Genomic DNA, 18,039 nt, shown 5'->3' with positions numbered 1-18,039 from the left:
GGTCCCTTCTTCCACAAACTTCTCGCAAGATGAATGCCTTGCATGGTGTGGGGGCAGCTGAGAAGTGAATTATTGTATGCCCAGACTAGCGACATGAGACACAGATAGACAAATGCTTTGGTGATCTGATTCTAGGCATTTGGCTAACGAACTCCTTGTAAGTCCTTCTGGGTGCCCGCAGTGGACACCGTGGGATTCTCCTTCCGCACACATCAACACGCACGGAGTCAACACGACTCCAGCACAGAAATTACATCTGTATTGTCGAAGCCAATGAGGGACCAGACACAAAATTTCTAGCCATGTCAATGAGTGATGCAGACGAATGGAAGGAAAGTTCTGTGCACCTACACCATATTGCCACACCTACTCAGTCTGTTTCTGAGTTTGGAACTCTGTGTGAATCACCGACTTGGAATCAGGAAAGTGCTATTTTAAAACCATCTACGTCCTCTGAGCTCGGTGCGCCTTTTTCTGCCCATTTGAGTGCATTCTTAAACATTTAATTAGTATCTCAGCTCCGCGGAGGTATAAGTCAGTGTATTTGCTTAGGTAATTAGCAATGAAGACAAAAGCATCTAATCACTGTTGGAAAGTGAAAGATTGGAACTTAAGAATATTAGTGCCTGGTTTTCAAAGCTGGTAAGGTTAAGCCTCTCAAAGAAGAACGGAAGTGTATTGCGAAGAGCCACATATAATTTGCAATATAATCCTACCTTCCTTTTCTTTGAAACACAATGAACAGCGTTAGGAAGTGGCATTATTAGCACATTCTAATCTTCCACGCAGCACTCATCGGCTTAATCAAAGCTGCAGGACAGCTTGTCTAAGCATGCCGCCTGCCTTGGAAGGGCAAATTGCCACCACGGCCCCGCCTAACAGCATGTGGTTTGAAAAGAGAAGGCGCTTGTTTCCGGCTCCCTGTGTCGTGAGTTTAAAATCAGTTTGTATTTTCGCACAAAGACTTAAGTTAACATATTATTTGCTTACGTGGCCGTATGTAACATTCGCATGTGAACCTGCAGAACGGAGTGCTCTCGGGTGTGCTCTCATTTGCCTAAAACCTGTCCTGAAACCCTGCTTTTTCTGCACTTATTTGTACTAAAGTCGAGACTGGAAATATCTTAAAGGACATTCACCACAGAGGGGCAATAGAGTGGCCTGGGTAAGATTTTGGAGAAGACAAAAAGGGACGATGATGACAAACCCTGCTTAGCTATCCCAAGTACGCACAATGGAGAACCCCCCACCCCCACCCGCACCCCTGCCTTGGCTGCTCTTGGAACCGTGGCTTCTCACCAAGAACAGCAAAGGTTGCCTCCTTGAGGTTTGAAACACACAAACGTATCAGAATAGTTTTCTCCAAATAGTTTTAACAGAGGAGTAATGCATTCAAACACAACCCTTGAGCATAAACGTTTAAACATAATTTCTCCTCCTTCCCTTCCCTTGTGAGATGCTAAAGAAATTCATTGAAGGCTCTAGGAATGCTATTTAGTCAGGTGCGACAAATATTTCCCAAGTGCCTACCACTGTCCTCTTCCTTTATGTCTCCTCACCATCCCAACAGAAGCCCTTCAACCTTCCAGCTTCTCCCAAAGGGTGGGTACAAGCCACCTAGGGTGGAACCATTTGGGCCAGGTGTTAAAATCTGCCCGCCTAAAATTCCTAGGCCCACCTAAACTGAATGAGAGTATCTGAGGCCTGGGCTTCAGATCTGCATATTTACCAACATCCAAAAAAATAGATACATAAGTAACTAACCACAAAACACAACAACACATACACACACACACAATTGGTGAACTTCCTGCCTTGTGGTAATTCAGTATACCTTAAGATTAAGCTCCTCTAAATTTTGTCTCTTTCCTTCTCTTTCTCTCTCTCTGTCTCCCTCTTTCTCTCTCTCAAACACACACACACACACACACACACACACACACACACACGTCTGTATGAACTTTTCCAATGGACTCTGCTACTGTGTAAGATTTTACAGACATAAATTCTATTGTTCATAAGCTTTCTTAAAAATGTTTATTTATTTATTTTGAGAAAGAGAGACAGAGGGAGAGTGTGAGAAGGGGAGGGACAGAGAGAGAATCTCAAGCAGGCTCCATGCTGTGAACACAGAGTCCAATGCGGGGTTTGTTCTCACAAATCGTGAGATCATGACTTGAGCTGAAATCAAGATTTGGACACTTAACGAACTGAGCCACCCAGGCTCCCCTGTTTTTAAACTTTTAAATATTTGTAAAGAATTAGAGATGCATTTCACCTAGAGATATATTCAGTGGACACTGTCTGGTAGGGATTAATAGAAAACCCGGAAAAACATAACAAGCAACCCTCAAAGTATTTCTTTGAAGTGCATTTCATCCTGAGTAGTACTCACAATTCTGTTTCTACTATGAAACACACACACACACACACACACACACACACACACACACACCAATTAAGAGATCATTTGAAAAATCTGATAGCACACTGGACCAATGTCATATCTACCTAATGAATAAGTTGAACAGTATTTAGCAATGCAATGAATCCTCATTGGCACATGGGAAAATCATGGTATTAAGAAAAAGTGAAGAAAACTCACCACTTCTTCATGTCTGCATTTTCTCACATTAATTCCATTTATCTGCAAAGAAAAGAAAACTGGTTTCACGTGGCCTATTGTGAATTGAATTTATATTTTGGTTGCACATAGAAAATTAGGGTAAAGTGTATACCTGCAGAATTGCATCCCCGATAAAGAGCAGACCTGAAAGTTCCGCTGTGAAGAGAGAAAAGCAATGATTATGCATCGACTATTTTCTTCATACATATGAAAGAGTTTTATAATTAAATCAAAGCAATATTGATACAAGGGGGAAAAATAAATGTTTTATATAGACAGCATCGTAAATGATCCACAAGTAATAGAAATGCAAAAACAATCTTATGATTCCGCCCAGATATTGAAACACCTATTTCTGTTTAATCCTATCATTTCAGATCTTACAGTTGCCGAAAACTGGTTGCTCTTCTGGATGGATGACGAGATTTTCTCATGTACTTACCGTATTAAGGTATCTATGAAAAAGCTTGAATCTAGACATTCAGTCCTTCGGCTATGGGATCAGCTCTGGGTTTCCTTTTAAACATTAGATTGTCTTACTGATTTCAGTTGCTTTACATCTGTGGTGTGTTTTTGAGTGAAACTTCATGATAGACTGAGTAAAACTTCATATGAGAACAGAAAAAAATATGTATGTCAGGAACTGCCTATATTTGACAGGACTTGTTATCATTAAGTTTGTGGATATGTTTGTTTGCTAAATGAAACAATTGAAAAGCTATGTGGTCCCTGATTTATAGAGTCACACTCTCTCTTCTCTTTCCCCTTTGCTTTTCTGTGAAAGAAATATGCCCCAAAAGTAATAAAGGGAGAGCCTCAGGAATCAGACTCAGCCACTTACTGCCTGGTCATGGGGAACGTGGAGCTGATCAATCATATCCTAATCTATAGTATTTAATCCGACTTATTCTACAGTAAGGATGGCTTACAAAGGAATGGTTACTATATAATTCTCTTAACGCTTTACCTCTTTGCTCCTTGGAGATTTTTGAAATGACAACTGGAATATTATGTTCTGCTCCCCCCTGAAAAGAGAAAATCATATATTGCGCTTTTTAATTGCAAAAAATAAAAATGCAGGTTTTAGTTAGAAAACTATACATGCAATGAATAGTCCGTGAATGGACACCAGATAGAATTTAAACAAACTTGTGGAGTTTCTCTACTCAGCACATAGTGCTCCCAAAAAACGTAATCTACCTGTTTGGAATTTCACGGTGATATCCAGTAACTAATAACAGTTGACTTTGAAAGCTTTTGTTTTCCATATAAAGATTGGAAGTGCTTAAATGGGCATGCTCTTCAATGTGTATCATGCTGTCCATTGTAGAAATTCTTATTTAGCATTCGAATACCAAATAATTATGTATTTACATTAACTGGCTAAGTCGTTCTAGGCTGCTGACCAAGCACAGGCCCCCTTGGATGCTAAGTAACTAAAGAGACCTTTACCTGCACAAAGTGATACAGAAAGTCAGACTGCATATGCATGATGGGAAAGGGATCACCTGCATTTCTTTAATTCATAGTATATTCCTCTTAGTGTGAAAGTATATATGAAACAATTAACAAAATACAATAAACTGGCAAGAACATTGCAGTAACTCTTCATCTAATTGACCAAATAATATATGAAAAAAGAAAAAGAAATATGTAAGTTAAACTTACATGGAAGGAAATAAAATAAATCCCTGAAATGAGCACATAAAACTTCTGTTTTGGTATGACAGAGTTGAGAAGGTTGAAATCAATAGTTGAAAAATCAAATGAAGGCATTAAAGAATAAAATGCCATGCATAAAAGAAATATAGCACTTTCAATATAGGAGAGTTGCAAAGACAATCTAAAATCCCACTGGGTTTCTCTACCTTCAGAACAAGTAAACTTCTTAAATATTTTTTATTTAAGGACAAAAGTTATTTCAGAACAGTTGTTTTTCCATGAATGTCGATTTTTAACTCTGAATTGTCAATATACTTAAATATAAGATGGGCAATTATTGTTGAGAAAAGTAATGACATTCAGCTTTTTTCTTGGAAAGTAGTCCCTTTTCCTTCTAGAATATCAAAGAGATGTGATAAATAAAATATTGAAACCGTCTCACTCACACTGAAATTCAAACCCAGTGCTAACTCTCTTTTCTCACTATTTCTCACCAACCAAATATTCAGCTCCCACCTTCACTAGCTCTGTAAAGTCTCTGACCTAAGCTACATAGCTCCTAATTTTCCTTTGCCTTTTGGTCAGTATGCCCATAAGAAGCACTAATTGTGTCTAACATGACCTCTCATCTGATCGAAGGATAGTGATTTGTGACTGATAGTGTAGTTGAATGAACGCTTATTTAACACACAATAAACACTGAATACAAGGTAGCTATTATCGTAATTAGTCTATCAATTAAGATTTATGAATAAAATTACATGGCATTAGAGTGGTAAATAAGCTTAGCACTAATCCATTCTAAGACCCTCAGCATTTACTGTTTAGGGTTCCCAGTTCCCAATCCCCTATTTTTAATTCTATTCTTTCTTTCCCATTATAATTATCAGCTTCCAACCTACTATTATCTTTATTCATTTCTTATATTTATTTGCTTTCTTTCTCCTTCCCCCATCCGTAACTAGAATGTAAGTTCCAAGAGGTCACTGAATTTTTTGGTAATTTGTTTCACACATTGATGTAAACTCAATGCATGGAGTAACGTCTTTCTTTTTTATCTTTGAAATGTTTGTTGATGAATGAGTGAATGAATAAATGAAGTCAAAAGCTTTTCCAGGACTAAGATAGCTCCATTCTTTAAAGCACATTGCAGAATGATTTTAAGTAGAAGCCAAGAATGTACAATGAATCGAATGACCATAGTTATAGTTGGTGTCTAGAGACACTTGGAAATTGGAAGGAATTTTAAGAACACATCTCCATTTCTAAGGAGAAAAAACTGGTTAACTGAGATGAACCATCCACCCATGAAGTTTCAGGTGGTAGAAAAAGAAGAAACAAACTCATCCAGATACTATATGGTTCAGATATTCGGGGGCAGAGAGTGACATTGTTTATGTCACTCTTCTCTGTGTGGCTATCATCAGAGTGTTTTCCTTCAGCTGTTTTGCTTTTCATAGTTTTTTCTCCTTGCACTATTGAATCCAAAGATTTTCTTAGTGCCAAAGATTTTTCATACCAGTTACCATGCTAGGCCAGTGGGAAACCTCTCGCTGGGGTCTGCCTTGAGAAAAGACAGTTGGAATAGCAATTTCTGAGGGCGAACTCAGTAACCACACTCGTCTCTCAACACCTGGAGACTTATAGCTATTTTTAAATGACAGGATATAACTAACACCTATTTTGTCAACATTTTTTTTTCTTTTATATGTAAAATCTGTCCTGAAATTTGAATGATTTGAGTCCAAAGGTGGGTTTTTCGTTTTCGGGTCTTTTTAAATCAGACATTAAGAGCTCAGAAAGGATTCTTAATCTAATTGCAGAAAATTACTTTATTAATTAATTAAAGAGCAAACTTTTAGACAAAACTTGGGAGATAAAATTGGAACTTAAAATTACAGTACCTTAATTTATTGGATGAAATGTGAGAGCAGTCCAGCTCTATTAAAGTTAATTAGATTTAGTTCTGGGCCTAAATGGGGACATGTAAGGTTGTCCAGTCAAGAATCAAATAACGCAACTCATCCTATTTAAAATAGGTGATAGACTTCCCATTACATTTAGAATAAAACCCCCAATCCTCAGCGGTCCCCTGTCTTGTGGTCTCAGCCTGCCTCTGCCTCTTCATCCTGGGCCTTCATCACTCTGAGCACCAAAGGACATCAATATATACTATCCCCTCTGCCTGGACACTTTTTTCTTTTACTCTTAACCTGGTAAACTCCTACTCAGATTCAAAATTTCAGCTTAAGGACCCCATTTATCAATGTCTGCTTACATGAAGTAATTCACTTCTGTAACACTGGATCTAGGCTATGATTTACATTTATTTACATCAAAATTTGATCAATGTCTACTTTCCTACTAGACTGTAAAGGTCCTGAGCTCCAGGCAGAGCTTCCTTTACTGGCTTCTCCCCAACCTACCCTTCGGATGGCTTGGGTACATGGCTTGTGTTCAAGTTTAGAGAATAAATGAATTCATTGAACTCTGTTGTTCCAGTGTAAAATCAAGACGAGGGAAAGCGAGGCAACATTCTACAGTGCATCCCAGAAAATATTAAAACATATACCATTCAATGTATAATTAAGCTTATGGCTAACTTTATAGGAACCAGGATATAAAGTCCCATCTAAAACATTTTTAGTAGTATTCTATATAAAGCATTTGCCAATATAACTGTGAAATTCCACCAAATAAAACCCAGAATGTTTTCAGAGCTTGGGGAATCTTGCCAAACAAGTGTTTTCAGTTCAGCATTTTCATTATTCCAATCAATCAATCAATCAATCAATCAATCATATTCTGGGATCTGGGGGGGGGGGAAAGAAACATAGACCCCACCATTATATATTTACTTACAGCAATAAAAATATTTGTAAACAGATAATAACAACACAGTAATTAAGGTTAAGAGCCCAATGAACAAGTACAGGAAAAGCACCTGAAGGAATATAATCTGAAAGAATATTGGAAAATATCCTTATCTGTTCAATTGCCATGCTTATCTGCTAGTATCACCTAGTTTGATCTCAGCACGGATTAATGATCCTTCCCACATACTATATGACTGCCTTCATATGAAAGTCCAAAATAGAGACTGAAAGTACATTGGTGGTTGCATAAAGCTGAGTTAGGGCGATAGGTGGAGAAGGGGATGATAACTCAAGGATATGAGGGGGATGAAGTGCTCCAAAATTGACTATAGTGATGGTTGCACACATCTGTGAATATAATGAAAGCCATTAACTTATAAATGTGGTTATATTGCATGGTATGTAAATTACACCTCAATAAGCTATTTAATTAAAAAATGCTCTTTAAAATGATAGTCGGTCAGTGCTTTTAACTGATGCTTGGGACTAATCCATTATCTTCAACTTAAGCCTTATTACATGCCTGGTATCCTCCTATATCTGTGGTGGAAAGGTATATATCCATGTTGTCCCCGGTGGAAACAGAAGAATCAGACTCAAGTGAAAAGAAAAAGGAACACAATGAGGAGAAATGCAACCATATGCAAACTAACATCAACAGTTGATATTTAAAGACTTTGCCCTGAAATCACTAATAAATTGAAAGAAAGAAATTTATTACACCTAGTATGAAAACATAGTTTTATTGGTAAACTTGATAAAAGTAATACCAAGCCCTTGATATTAAATTCTTTGCTTGATCCTGGACTCATTGATCTGTTTATTTTAGTTTTGAATAAACCGTAACATAAATAATTTAGAAAGGAAACATTATTTGTGTTCCCAGGTAGAGAGTTTAGAAATAAAATTATTTCTAAATAATTTTCTATATTTATGTATATCTATATAATATATATAACTATATATTATATATGTATTTATCATACATTTTATATAATATATGTGATATATTATATATTCTACAATTACATGTTATATTATATATATATATATTTTCTATATATTCCAGTTTCTATACCTGTAGAGCATAGTTATTAAGAGCCTTCTCTTATTATTATTAATAATAATAAAATGTTATCTGCTTTAGGTGAAGTTTAGGCCTAGCTCTGCCCTGTACGACAATGTATAAATTACTTAACCTCTTAGTACGTAACCCCATTGTCTATAGAGGGATAGCAATAGCTACCTACTTTGCTAGATATTAAGGCCAAATGAAACCAAATATAAAGTATTTAGCTCAGCATCTGGGATTTATAGAGCAGTCGGTAAGTATTTGCAATTATTATTTATAAGTGATAAAATTTTAATAATAATTATAATTTCATTCTTGATTGTGCAAAGTTAAGGCTTCCACATAAAAAATCACCTTTTATTGCAAACATTTCCTTAATGGACATAGATGGCAGAGGCGTGTCTGTTGAAAAATACTCCAGAAAACCTTTTCTAGTAATAATATGCAAAACACCCATCTCTGAAAGGTGATTTGTTAAATGACAATGACCAGAGGCATGATTTAATAATATGCAAATGTATGATGTTGTATTTGCAAAGATATGGAAGACAAATAAAAGGGACTTACTTTCAGGGGAGTATCCATAGAGTGATTCTCAAAGGAACGAGGCAAAAATATAAGAATATTGGGTCCTCTGCTGCGAAACTTTGGTGATTATTGGGAATGTAGGTGTGGAGACCATGAAGTCATTTTTGGAAATGGCTTAGTATCTGGAGAGTCCAGACAAAGGGATGAGCATGTGAAAGAAAGATTCTACCCGAAGGCCAAAAGGCAGGCAAGGTGGGAGGGAAAGGGGGCAGAAGCTGAAGAGTGGGGAACAAGGGACAGAAAAGTCCATAGGAATTCAGGAACTCGGGAAAACCAGACAAGGGCCCAGATCAGAATGTCCTGCAGGACCAGGGAGAGGATATACCAGCCAGCCTAATAAATCTGAGAGCTTTAAGGTGTGAAAATCAAAAACAAATGGACACCAGCCTTGAAAATTCCAAGCAGACAAAACCAGTTTAAGTCATATACATAAAGCTTAATTTAGCTTATTTTGCAAGGCTAACTTGACCCGAGTCATGTTTTGTTCATGCCTCCTGAAATCATAAGCAAAACTTGACTTGTTTCCCAAGTTTGACACGGAGGAACCACTAAGCCATTCCCTATCATTTAAGAAAATTGTAATGCAGTCTTAAGACCAATCGCCGTGAAAAACAGTCACTGCCTTCCCACTGTACAAGCTGCTGTATAATAATATACCCCTGAGCCTCATTCTGTGTTTTGGTTTGAGGGCTCCTGCTCTGTGAACTGTCTTCTTGGTGGGTGCATGATGAACTTTTATTAATTACGACTGGAATGAGTCATTGCTTTTACTTCTGTGATTTCTGAACTTTTTACAAAAGGAAGCAGTTTCAGTCTGACACCGGAGAAGGATAAATGATTATAAGTGGAAAGTTTAGTGATCCTTCAATTCAGTTTTCGGAGAATGATCTTTTGGAAATTTAAAAACGTAAATAAGAAGAGCTTGACATTTTATTGAGTGACAAACCAAAACAAAAACGAATACAAGGGAAAAAACACGCAATGACTTCTGAGGGACGTTTTAATCAAGGATACTGTCAACAACGGTAAGAGACAGGAAGAATCATAAAGAATTGTCAGGAAAGATCCAGAGTTACAGCAGTTGCCAGAAGTGTTCTCAAAAGCAACACAAGGGTCAAAATAGCTCGAATGAGCAACGCTTTCCGGAAGACAGCCCGGGGAGTGAGCACAGTGCATAAAACCCCAGCATTGGTTCATGATTTAAGTTTCTGATCAGAAAGCATGGCCATCATTTCTATCTTGAGATCCTGGAGTCGGAGCTTGTGGGTGAAATGCCATTTAAAGACAACAGAGAGCTGGGCCACGTACAAAGGTGTGTGTGTGGTGCCTCCAACTTTCATCTTATTGTAGCCTGGCTCAGTTACACATGTGCTCCTACTAGATCTAACTGTAGTGCAAGAAAAACTGTAACATGGGACAGCAAACACAGAAACAAGCAGAGATCCAGGGATAAGCATGTTCGGGGGGGGGGGGGGTTAAAAAGAAACGCTTTTATTTTTAGGAGCTGGAAACAAATCGATTAGCTAAACCAGAGGATGGGAACGTGGAGCAAGACAGTCAGCCTTGTGTCCTGTCAGGACACCTGCTTCACCACGTGCTGCATTAGCACAAGACTGTCACCTGCCCAAAGGTCCTTGGTTCAGTGTTGTGAGGTTTTTTTCCCCTTGTTTAGAATTAACATGGATATATAGGTAATTTTGGTCTCTACCTTTCCGTGGTAAAACACTCTTGTTTTGAAAAGATGGGATTTTAAGAATTTAAAAAATAAATTTGTCTCTGGAGATAAATCTGATTTCTATATTAAAACGTAATGTGACTGATGCCAAAGCTCTTTTTGGATGACTGTGTTCCACACTGAGGGTCTAGCATCTTCAGATACGATTTAAGATGGTAACTATGACTTTTCAAAGGAGAGTCCCGGATCTTGTAAGAAAGTCCTAATAATGCAAACTAAAATCTTAAGGTAAAAATAAAATAAAATAAAATAAAATTAAATTAAAATAAAATAAAATAAAATAAAATAAAATATAAAATAAAACAATAGGGGATAAGACAACATTTGAAAAGAAAATGGATTAAAATTTACTTACATTGTAGTTTTAAAAATTTAGATCTTCTACAATCTTTCATTATTATTTACAATTTTCTCTTATTCCTTAGGATTATAGGAAGTTTTGAGATGGAAACTCTCCTTAATGTGCACTACATCTTATTGGCTTCAAGGGAGGATATCGAATCAAAGACCTGGAATCAAACTGTACAGACATGTGGCTACCTCATTCTCCAAGCCCCCCGGGACTAAGCCACACATTTTTGTCCCAGAAGTTTCAACGTTGTCTCAAGAATATGGTAGAGAAAATAAAAGGAAGTAAAGGCTGACTTTTTTTCCTCACCCTAATAGGGAAGTCTCTGCCCGGAGAGAGTGTTGGGAGCAAGACATTAGTGTACATGGACAGGTGACATCAAAGCTTAATGGACATTGGTTGCCTCTGTCATATTACACTGCCCACAGTCTATAGCCCCTGGGGCACGTTCAAAGCATTAGAATAGATGCCTCTCTGTGACGTTGTCCACCACCTGTGGTAGCACCGGCCGCCATGTGGGAAAACTGAGGGGTTGCCGCCATGTACAAGGCTGACAGTTGCAAGAAAAACCCATCAGCCAAGATTTGGCAGGAGCACAGAACATGGCCCATTGGCTTTGACTCGTAACAGCACATATTGGAGTGTTTTAGTGTTTTCGGACCAAAAACAAATGGTGGCCATTTTGTTACCTGTTAGTCAGGCTTTCACAAATAATTTTTTGAAAGGTAAAACTGAAATAATATCACCATATGTTCTCAGTACAATGAAATTCAGGAGCACCTGTAGAAGTCTTCACTATATTAGTTAATGTCTTTTTAATTGTCAAAGATGCACCCTTCCTTTTGTTATTTCCAGTGGAGATAGTCAAGGTTTTTAGTCAATAACTCTCACTGCAAAATCTCCAGTGTGTGCCAGCAGTGATTAGTTAACTGAAGCAAATAAGGATAAGATATACACTCATATATTTATGGGAATATTTATATTATCGGTTCAAATTGTTCTAGCAATAAGTATACAAAAAATAAATAAATAGAAAAAAATAAATGGTCAAAGTTAAAACATTAATTCTGCATTCGGCTAAAATATTTTCTTAAATGGTTCATTTTATATATATATATGTGTGTGTGTGTATATATATATATATATATATGCAGTGTGTGTGTGTGTGTGTGTATACACACACACATGCACACTAACAGAACAAAATACAGCTTAAAAATAAAAAAGCAAGTGTCAGAGGTAACTATTGAGAAAACCAAAATGGAAAATCTTAAAGAGAAACTTTTCAGAATGACTGGGTAATAATCGAAATAATAAACTTAATTTTTGTATTTCTGATTAGTGTATCATAAGAATTGTAAGATAACTTCCTTTTTTGTCAGAATTCCTAATATATGGCACAGATCGCAATTCAAGCACTGCTTTTGTGGCCAATATTATGAATGGAAAATGCACACTCGTTTGATTTAGAAAATTAATCTATTTATTGATGTATAAGAGTTTTGTTTGGAATGAAATCATGAAAATATTAAATAGACATAATTCATTTGGCAAAATTCCTGATATTTTAGAATCTGTTTAGTTAAAATTGTAGCATTTTAATAAAAATAAATAACATCATATTATTGAGTTTAAATTATAAATGGAAATAGAAAAAAAATAGAAAGGAAAATTTCCCTGCATAAAACTAATGTAGCTCCACTGTCAGAAAAAGAGTCCGACCTGTTAGGTAAAAATGCTTATCTCAAATGAAACCACCTCTCGAGATTGGATTTTATTCATATTTAGCTTTTGTTCTCTCTCATGGACTTTTTACTATCTTTAGTGGTATCTTTAAACCCTTCAAGCAATCCCAATCAATATCACAGAAAAAAACAAAAACAAACAAAAAAAGCTTGTCTGTTGTATCATATAATTCCCATGGCATCATATTCACTTCTTATAACTTGTACTGCAAACCTCCCTGGATTTAGCTGATGGACGATAAAGTGAAAGTTAAATACATATTTTAAAACTAACATTTTATATAGTAATATTCTTATCACTTGACAACACAATGCTATTCCACGCTGGTCCATTTTTCTAAGTCATTTTCATAATGTCAGCTAGAACTGATAGTCACCAAATTTAGAGCTCCACTTTCCAAGCATACATAAACTGAGCTGTGTTAAAATTTCATGAAATATATACCTGAGATGTATGATTTTCACCCTACGTGGGCAAAATACCTAACCCCCTGGCTTAAGATAAAGTTAAATTTCATTTATCTATGCAAAGATGTAGGTTTCTAAAGGGCATTTAAAGACAGCAATTAACTTTTCCAATATTTATATAATTTCCCATCCTTTTAAAATTTCTGTTTTGTTTCAATGACGATAAATTGAAGGTGTGGTACGCTTTTACTAGTCAACCACATCCACAAAAAACAAAGGCATTTAAAATTCATTAATAAATGGAAGTTAACAGGACGGTCATTTTAAAAATAAATCAGATGCTAAAACTGTGTTTACCCTATTTACTTGGCATTGTGACATGAAAATTTGCCGATTTCTAAAAAATAAAAATAAAAATGAAAACGACACAAAAGAAAAAGATGAATAAAACCCAACTAACATTTAACTGTTATTAGTGTAAAACTTGTTCTTGCTCCATTCACTGGGTTGGGGGGGTGGGGGGCAGTAGCTCCTCCCCTGGCTGGATACAGGAAGATATGCCCACAGCAACACCAGATCTGACATTTTAGGTGGTCCCAGATAAAGTTAATTACCTATCTATGTTCAATGCCAGGTAAAATTCTCAAATACTTTTTCTAAGAAACTTTCTAAATCAAAAGTTGGCCAAGGTTTTCTGAGAACCTACCTACTTTATGTCTCAGTGCAAATATTGAAGATTTTGCTATAGCCATATTTGTCTAATTATTAATCACCAAAACCCAAAATACACAAAAATGCATGCATTACAGCACAGCCTTTAAGGATAGAATGGAAATACAGGTTACCTTGATGCTTAATCCAAAGCCTCCTACAGTTTGTCTTCTAATGGTCACCGTTCTTTCCTGAAAGACAGGATTTTAAAAGTGGTTAGCATTTCCTAATACTATATTTACACACCATTTTCTTCCTCAGGGTTCTGTTTCTGCCCCTTAAAAAAGAAATATTTTGTGACAGTGTACAGGCTTTAATTCTTGCAACAAATGGGGCAATTTATAATTTTCAAATCAAAGGTTAATTTATTTGTCAAGATAAACGAGACTGTACTGTTAGTAAAGTGCTAAACTCTCAAACATTAAGTTCCTTTCAATGACTTTTTTGGACATATTTTGGAATCTTCACTTTTAAACCTCTTCTTATTTTCACATTCTATATTCTTGTTGTCTAAGGAATGACAGTTTTTGGTTACATAAAAATAACTCAATGTCAATGGCAAATATTATCTTTGTCAACCAAGGTCTTATCTCCATCACAACCGAGTCATGTTGCTTGTGGAAATTTGAGAGCTGAGCTGGGAGGCTGCCATGTCCCCGCACATCAACTATTCATGTGCATGTCTGGGATTGAAACTGACTAAACCAGATTCAAAATGATGGCTTGTTTGGAAAAAGAATGGACATTACACCTAACTAATAATGACAATGGTATTGTCAATTTTCAAAATCAATTCTCTTTTTCCTTCCACGGTGGAAACAATAATTCAATTGCTGGTGTATGAAACAAAAATCACAAAGATCTCCATTTGGACAAATCCTCGAATTTCCAATAAATTCAATATTACTCTGTTTTGGGGCAATCATCTCTACATAATGCATATTCTGGAGGCATATTGAAAGGTTGAAAGCTTTTATTTATAACGTTCTTCATTTATCTATAACTTTCTCATCTTTTTTAACTTCCCCCTATTTATAGTGGTTTGAGATACCGCCCCCCCCCTCTTCTCTTGCTCTACCTGGGATAGATGTTGGTTATCTGATCCCCACACATGCCCAACCTCTTTGGCTACACTACTGATCTCCAAGTCTAAATACTGCTTTCTTTCTTACTCCACGGTTTTAGAGGGGCTATGTGGAACAGATGATATTATTTAAACAGAACAAGGAGAAAATCTGGAAAATGTGTGCTTCTGATGTCTCTTCCTAAGTATTTTAAGGTAACATAAGAAACGGTCATTTTGGCAGTTACAAGATACCTTCATTTAGCCAAATGTTTAGATTTCATAAATAAAAACAAAATAACACTTAAAGAATAAGATCACTATGCCAGAAATTGAGGTATATTAACTGTTATTTATTTTGAATCAACAAATAAGCCTTTATGGTTGGAAATTGGTGCATAGTAAGAAAAAAAAAACTATTAGTGCAAATGAGTAGCATTTAATTATATAAATTTTCTTTTTGATCATGTCCTAAGTAATTTGACCTGCCTTAAAACTACAGATTTTACTCCTATAACCTGTCATCAAATTATGTTTTCAAGCCCATGTTAAAATTACTTACACAAATTAAGTGTATAGGTGTACTGCAATTTATGCAAAGCAACATGAAATATAAAACACACTATTCATGTTGGATGACATCATAAACTCTACTTTTTTATTATTTTTCTTAAGTAGGCTTCATGCCCAGCATGGAGCCCAATGTGAGGCTTCAACTCCCGACTCTGAGATCAAGATCTGAGCTGAGATCAGGAGTTGGATGCTTAGCCGACTGAGCCACCCAGGTGCACCACTACGTTTCTATTCTTTTTTCTTTTTTAATTTTTTTTAACGTTTATTTATTTTTGAGACAGAGAGAGACAGATCATGAATGGGAGAGGGTCAGAGAGAGAGGGAGACACAGAATCGGAAACAGGCTCCAGGCTCTGAGCAGTCAGCACAGAGCCCGAGGCGGGGCTCGAACTCAGGGACTGCGAGATCGTGACCTGAGCCGAAGTCAGACGCTTCACCGACTGAGCCACTCAGGTGCCCCTACGATTCTATTCTTAAGCCAACTACTCTATCAGTCCACATTAGTGAAGTCATAAGTAGGAGAAGACGCAGTGTTTAAGAACTTTTATTGCAAAATGCATGTAAATAGGGATACCTGCATGTACACAAGCAAAAGGTAGACACATGCATTATACACACACAAAATCTCATTTAAAATAAATATTTATTGGAAATGTTCTTTTGTTGGACAGGATAAGAGAAATATGTCATATCACATAATTTTCAATTATTTCTCATTAAAGGATTAAAGGAAAGCTGTACATTGCAAATAATGGATTTGAAATCAAATAATCTATCAATGACTCAAATATCCACAACTTAATATGTTTGGAAAATTACTTAAGCCCTCCAAATCTGTTTTTCCAAATCTGTAAAATTTGTTTTACAAATTTACAAAATCCAGCTTGGTTTTGAGGATTGATATTTGTGAAGGACCCAGGCATATCGTAGAAGCTTAATGAATACACACACACACACACACACACACACAATCTGTTATTCTAGACAGAAATTCTTAAAGTCACTTAAATATCTGATCGATATTTATCCACTTTTTATTCCAATATTAAATCACAGAGTAACTCAAATATTGGAAGACTGACTCAGGGATAGATCAATTAAATGGTTATCTTTACTCTTATAAAACAGACAGGCATACTATTTTTTACAATACTGCCTACCAAACTAACAGGTTCTTAGATGGCAGTTATTTTCTTAATTCCATTTCTGTAAGGAAAACATGCTTGATTCCTTAAAATAAGATTCATCTTTATTTTCTCAACATAAAGAATTGAGTCTGTAAAAGCAAATGCATTTTATTAGTAAATGACATCATTCTACAACATCTCGCATGGCAATCATTAGTCACAAGGGCAACTTGGTGAGTCAATTCTATTAACCAGCCAAGTGTAGGCTGAAACACTGCTTTCCTTTGAAGGGACAGCAGGCATGGCGGGGTTATCAAAGGTCTATGCAATGCCTTTACTTCTTTACAAGACTGACCTCCAGTCTTTGGTGGAGAATATGTAGAACATGTTCCAAATCAAATACAAAATTGCTGATGCAGAGAGGAGTTTGGAGAGACTAAAGAGTCAGCAGTAACTGTTGAAAATCTCAGAGGCAGCACTTATTTTAATGTATTTTAAACACACGGGCACACACTCATGCTCATGAAAACCCCAGCCAGCACTTTTCTATACTATTGCTTCATTGGGTTACTTTTAAGAAAATAAGGACAAACAAGCAAGGCAAGTTACTTCGTGTTTTAAAGCCAAATCTCTAAATTTGTCACTGCAGGTAGCAGGAAGTCTGGAATGGCAAATAACTGTTCCCAGTAGGGCACCTTGCTGATTTCTCCCCAATCTTGTGTTTGTGTTAGCTATACCTTCTCTCCCCTTTCCACCTTCCCACATTTGGTTCCTCCCCCCTCCCCCCAAAATAACTTTCTTGAAAGGCAATGTAATGAATTGTTTCGGCTACTCATCTCATAAACCAGAGAATTTCTGGAAGCTGATCTGAAGTTGTATTAGTTACATCTTGGGTGTCATAAAGCCATTGCCTAGGTAACAGGGCACTGCCTTTCAGGAAACCAACATATTATTGTTTGTTTTAGTCTTTAAAACACAAAATCAAGACAGGTGCCCCCATACACTCATATATATATATATATATATATATATATATATATATAATTTATTGTCATATTGGCTTCCATACAACACCCAGTGCTCATCCCAACAGGTGCCCTCCTCAATGCCCATCACCCACCTCCCCCTCCCTCCCACCCCCCCCCATCAACCCTCAGTTTGTTCTCAGTATTTAAGGGTTTCTTATGGTTTGCCTCCTTCCCTCTCTGTAACTTTTTTTCCCACCTTCCCCTCCTCCTGGTTAAAAATCCTTTCTTTAATCTTCCTATTCCTTATAGATTACAAAGGATGGAGCCCAGGAATAATGTTGGATTTATAAAAGACATTCTGTACACCTAAATAATCAGCATTAACCTCATGACAAAAAACTTGTTTTAAATGCCTAATTCGCTTTATGTAAAAATCTATATTATCACCCCCCTGCCCTCTAGAATATTATGTTTGAAATACTCTATGTATACTGTATGAACCATATGGTAACCAAAATATAAATGTTAGCAATCAC

At 36.4% G+C, this 18,039-nt stretch overlaps 1 protein-coding gene across 1 annotated transcript in view; it reads right to left on the bottom strand.

Annotated features, from left to right (window-relative positions):
- Positions 1-18,039, bottom strand: part of SNTG1 (syntrophin gamma 1) — an 888,222-nt gene that overhangs the window by 260,157 nt on the left and 610,026 nt on the right. The window contains exons 6-9 of the mRNA XM_043601045.1: positions 13,907-13,963; positions 3,594-3,651; positions 2,739-2,782; positions 2,606-2,647 (exon numbers count right to left, since the gene is read on the bottom strand). Coding sequence (XP_043456980.1) covers positions 2,606-2,647; positions 2,739-2,782; positions 3,594-3,651; positions 13,907-13,963 — 201 coding nt within the window. The remainder of the gene's footprint in view (positions 1-2,605; positions 2,648-2,738; positions 2,783-3,593; positions 3,652-13,906; positions 13,964-18,039) is intronic.

This window comes from Prionailurus bengalensis, chromosome F2 (assembly GCF_016509475.1).
Source record: "Prionailurus bengalensis isolate Pbe53 chromosome F2, Fcat_Pben_1.1_paternal_pri, whole genome shotgun sequence".
Classification (NCBI taxonomy): domain Eukaryota; kingdom Metazoa; phylum Chordata; class Mammalia; order Carnivora; family Felidae; genus Prionailurus; species Prionailurus bengalensis.
Note: the sequence above shows the minus strand (reverse complement) of the source record. Positions and strands in the feature narration are given on the sequence as shown.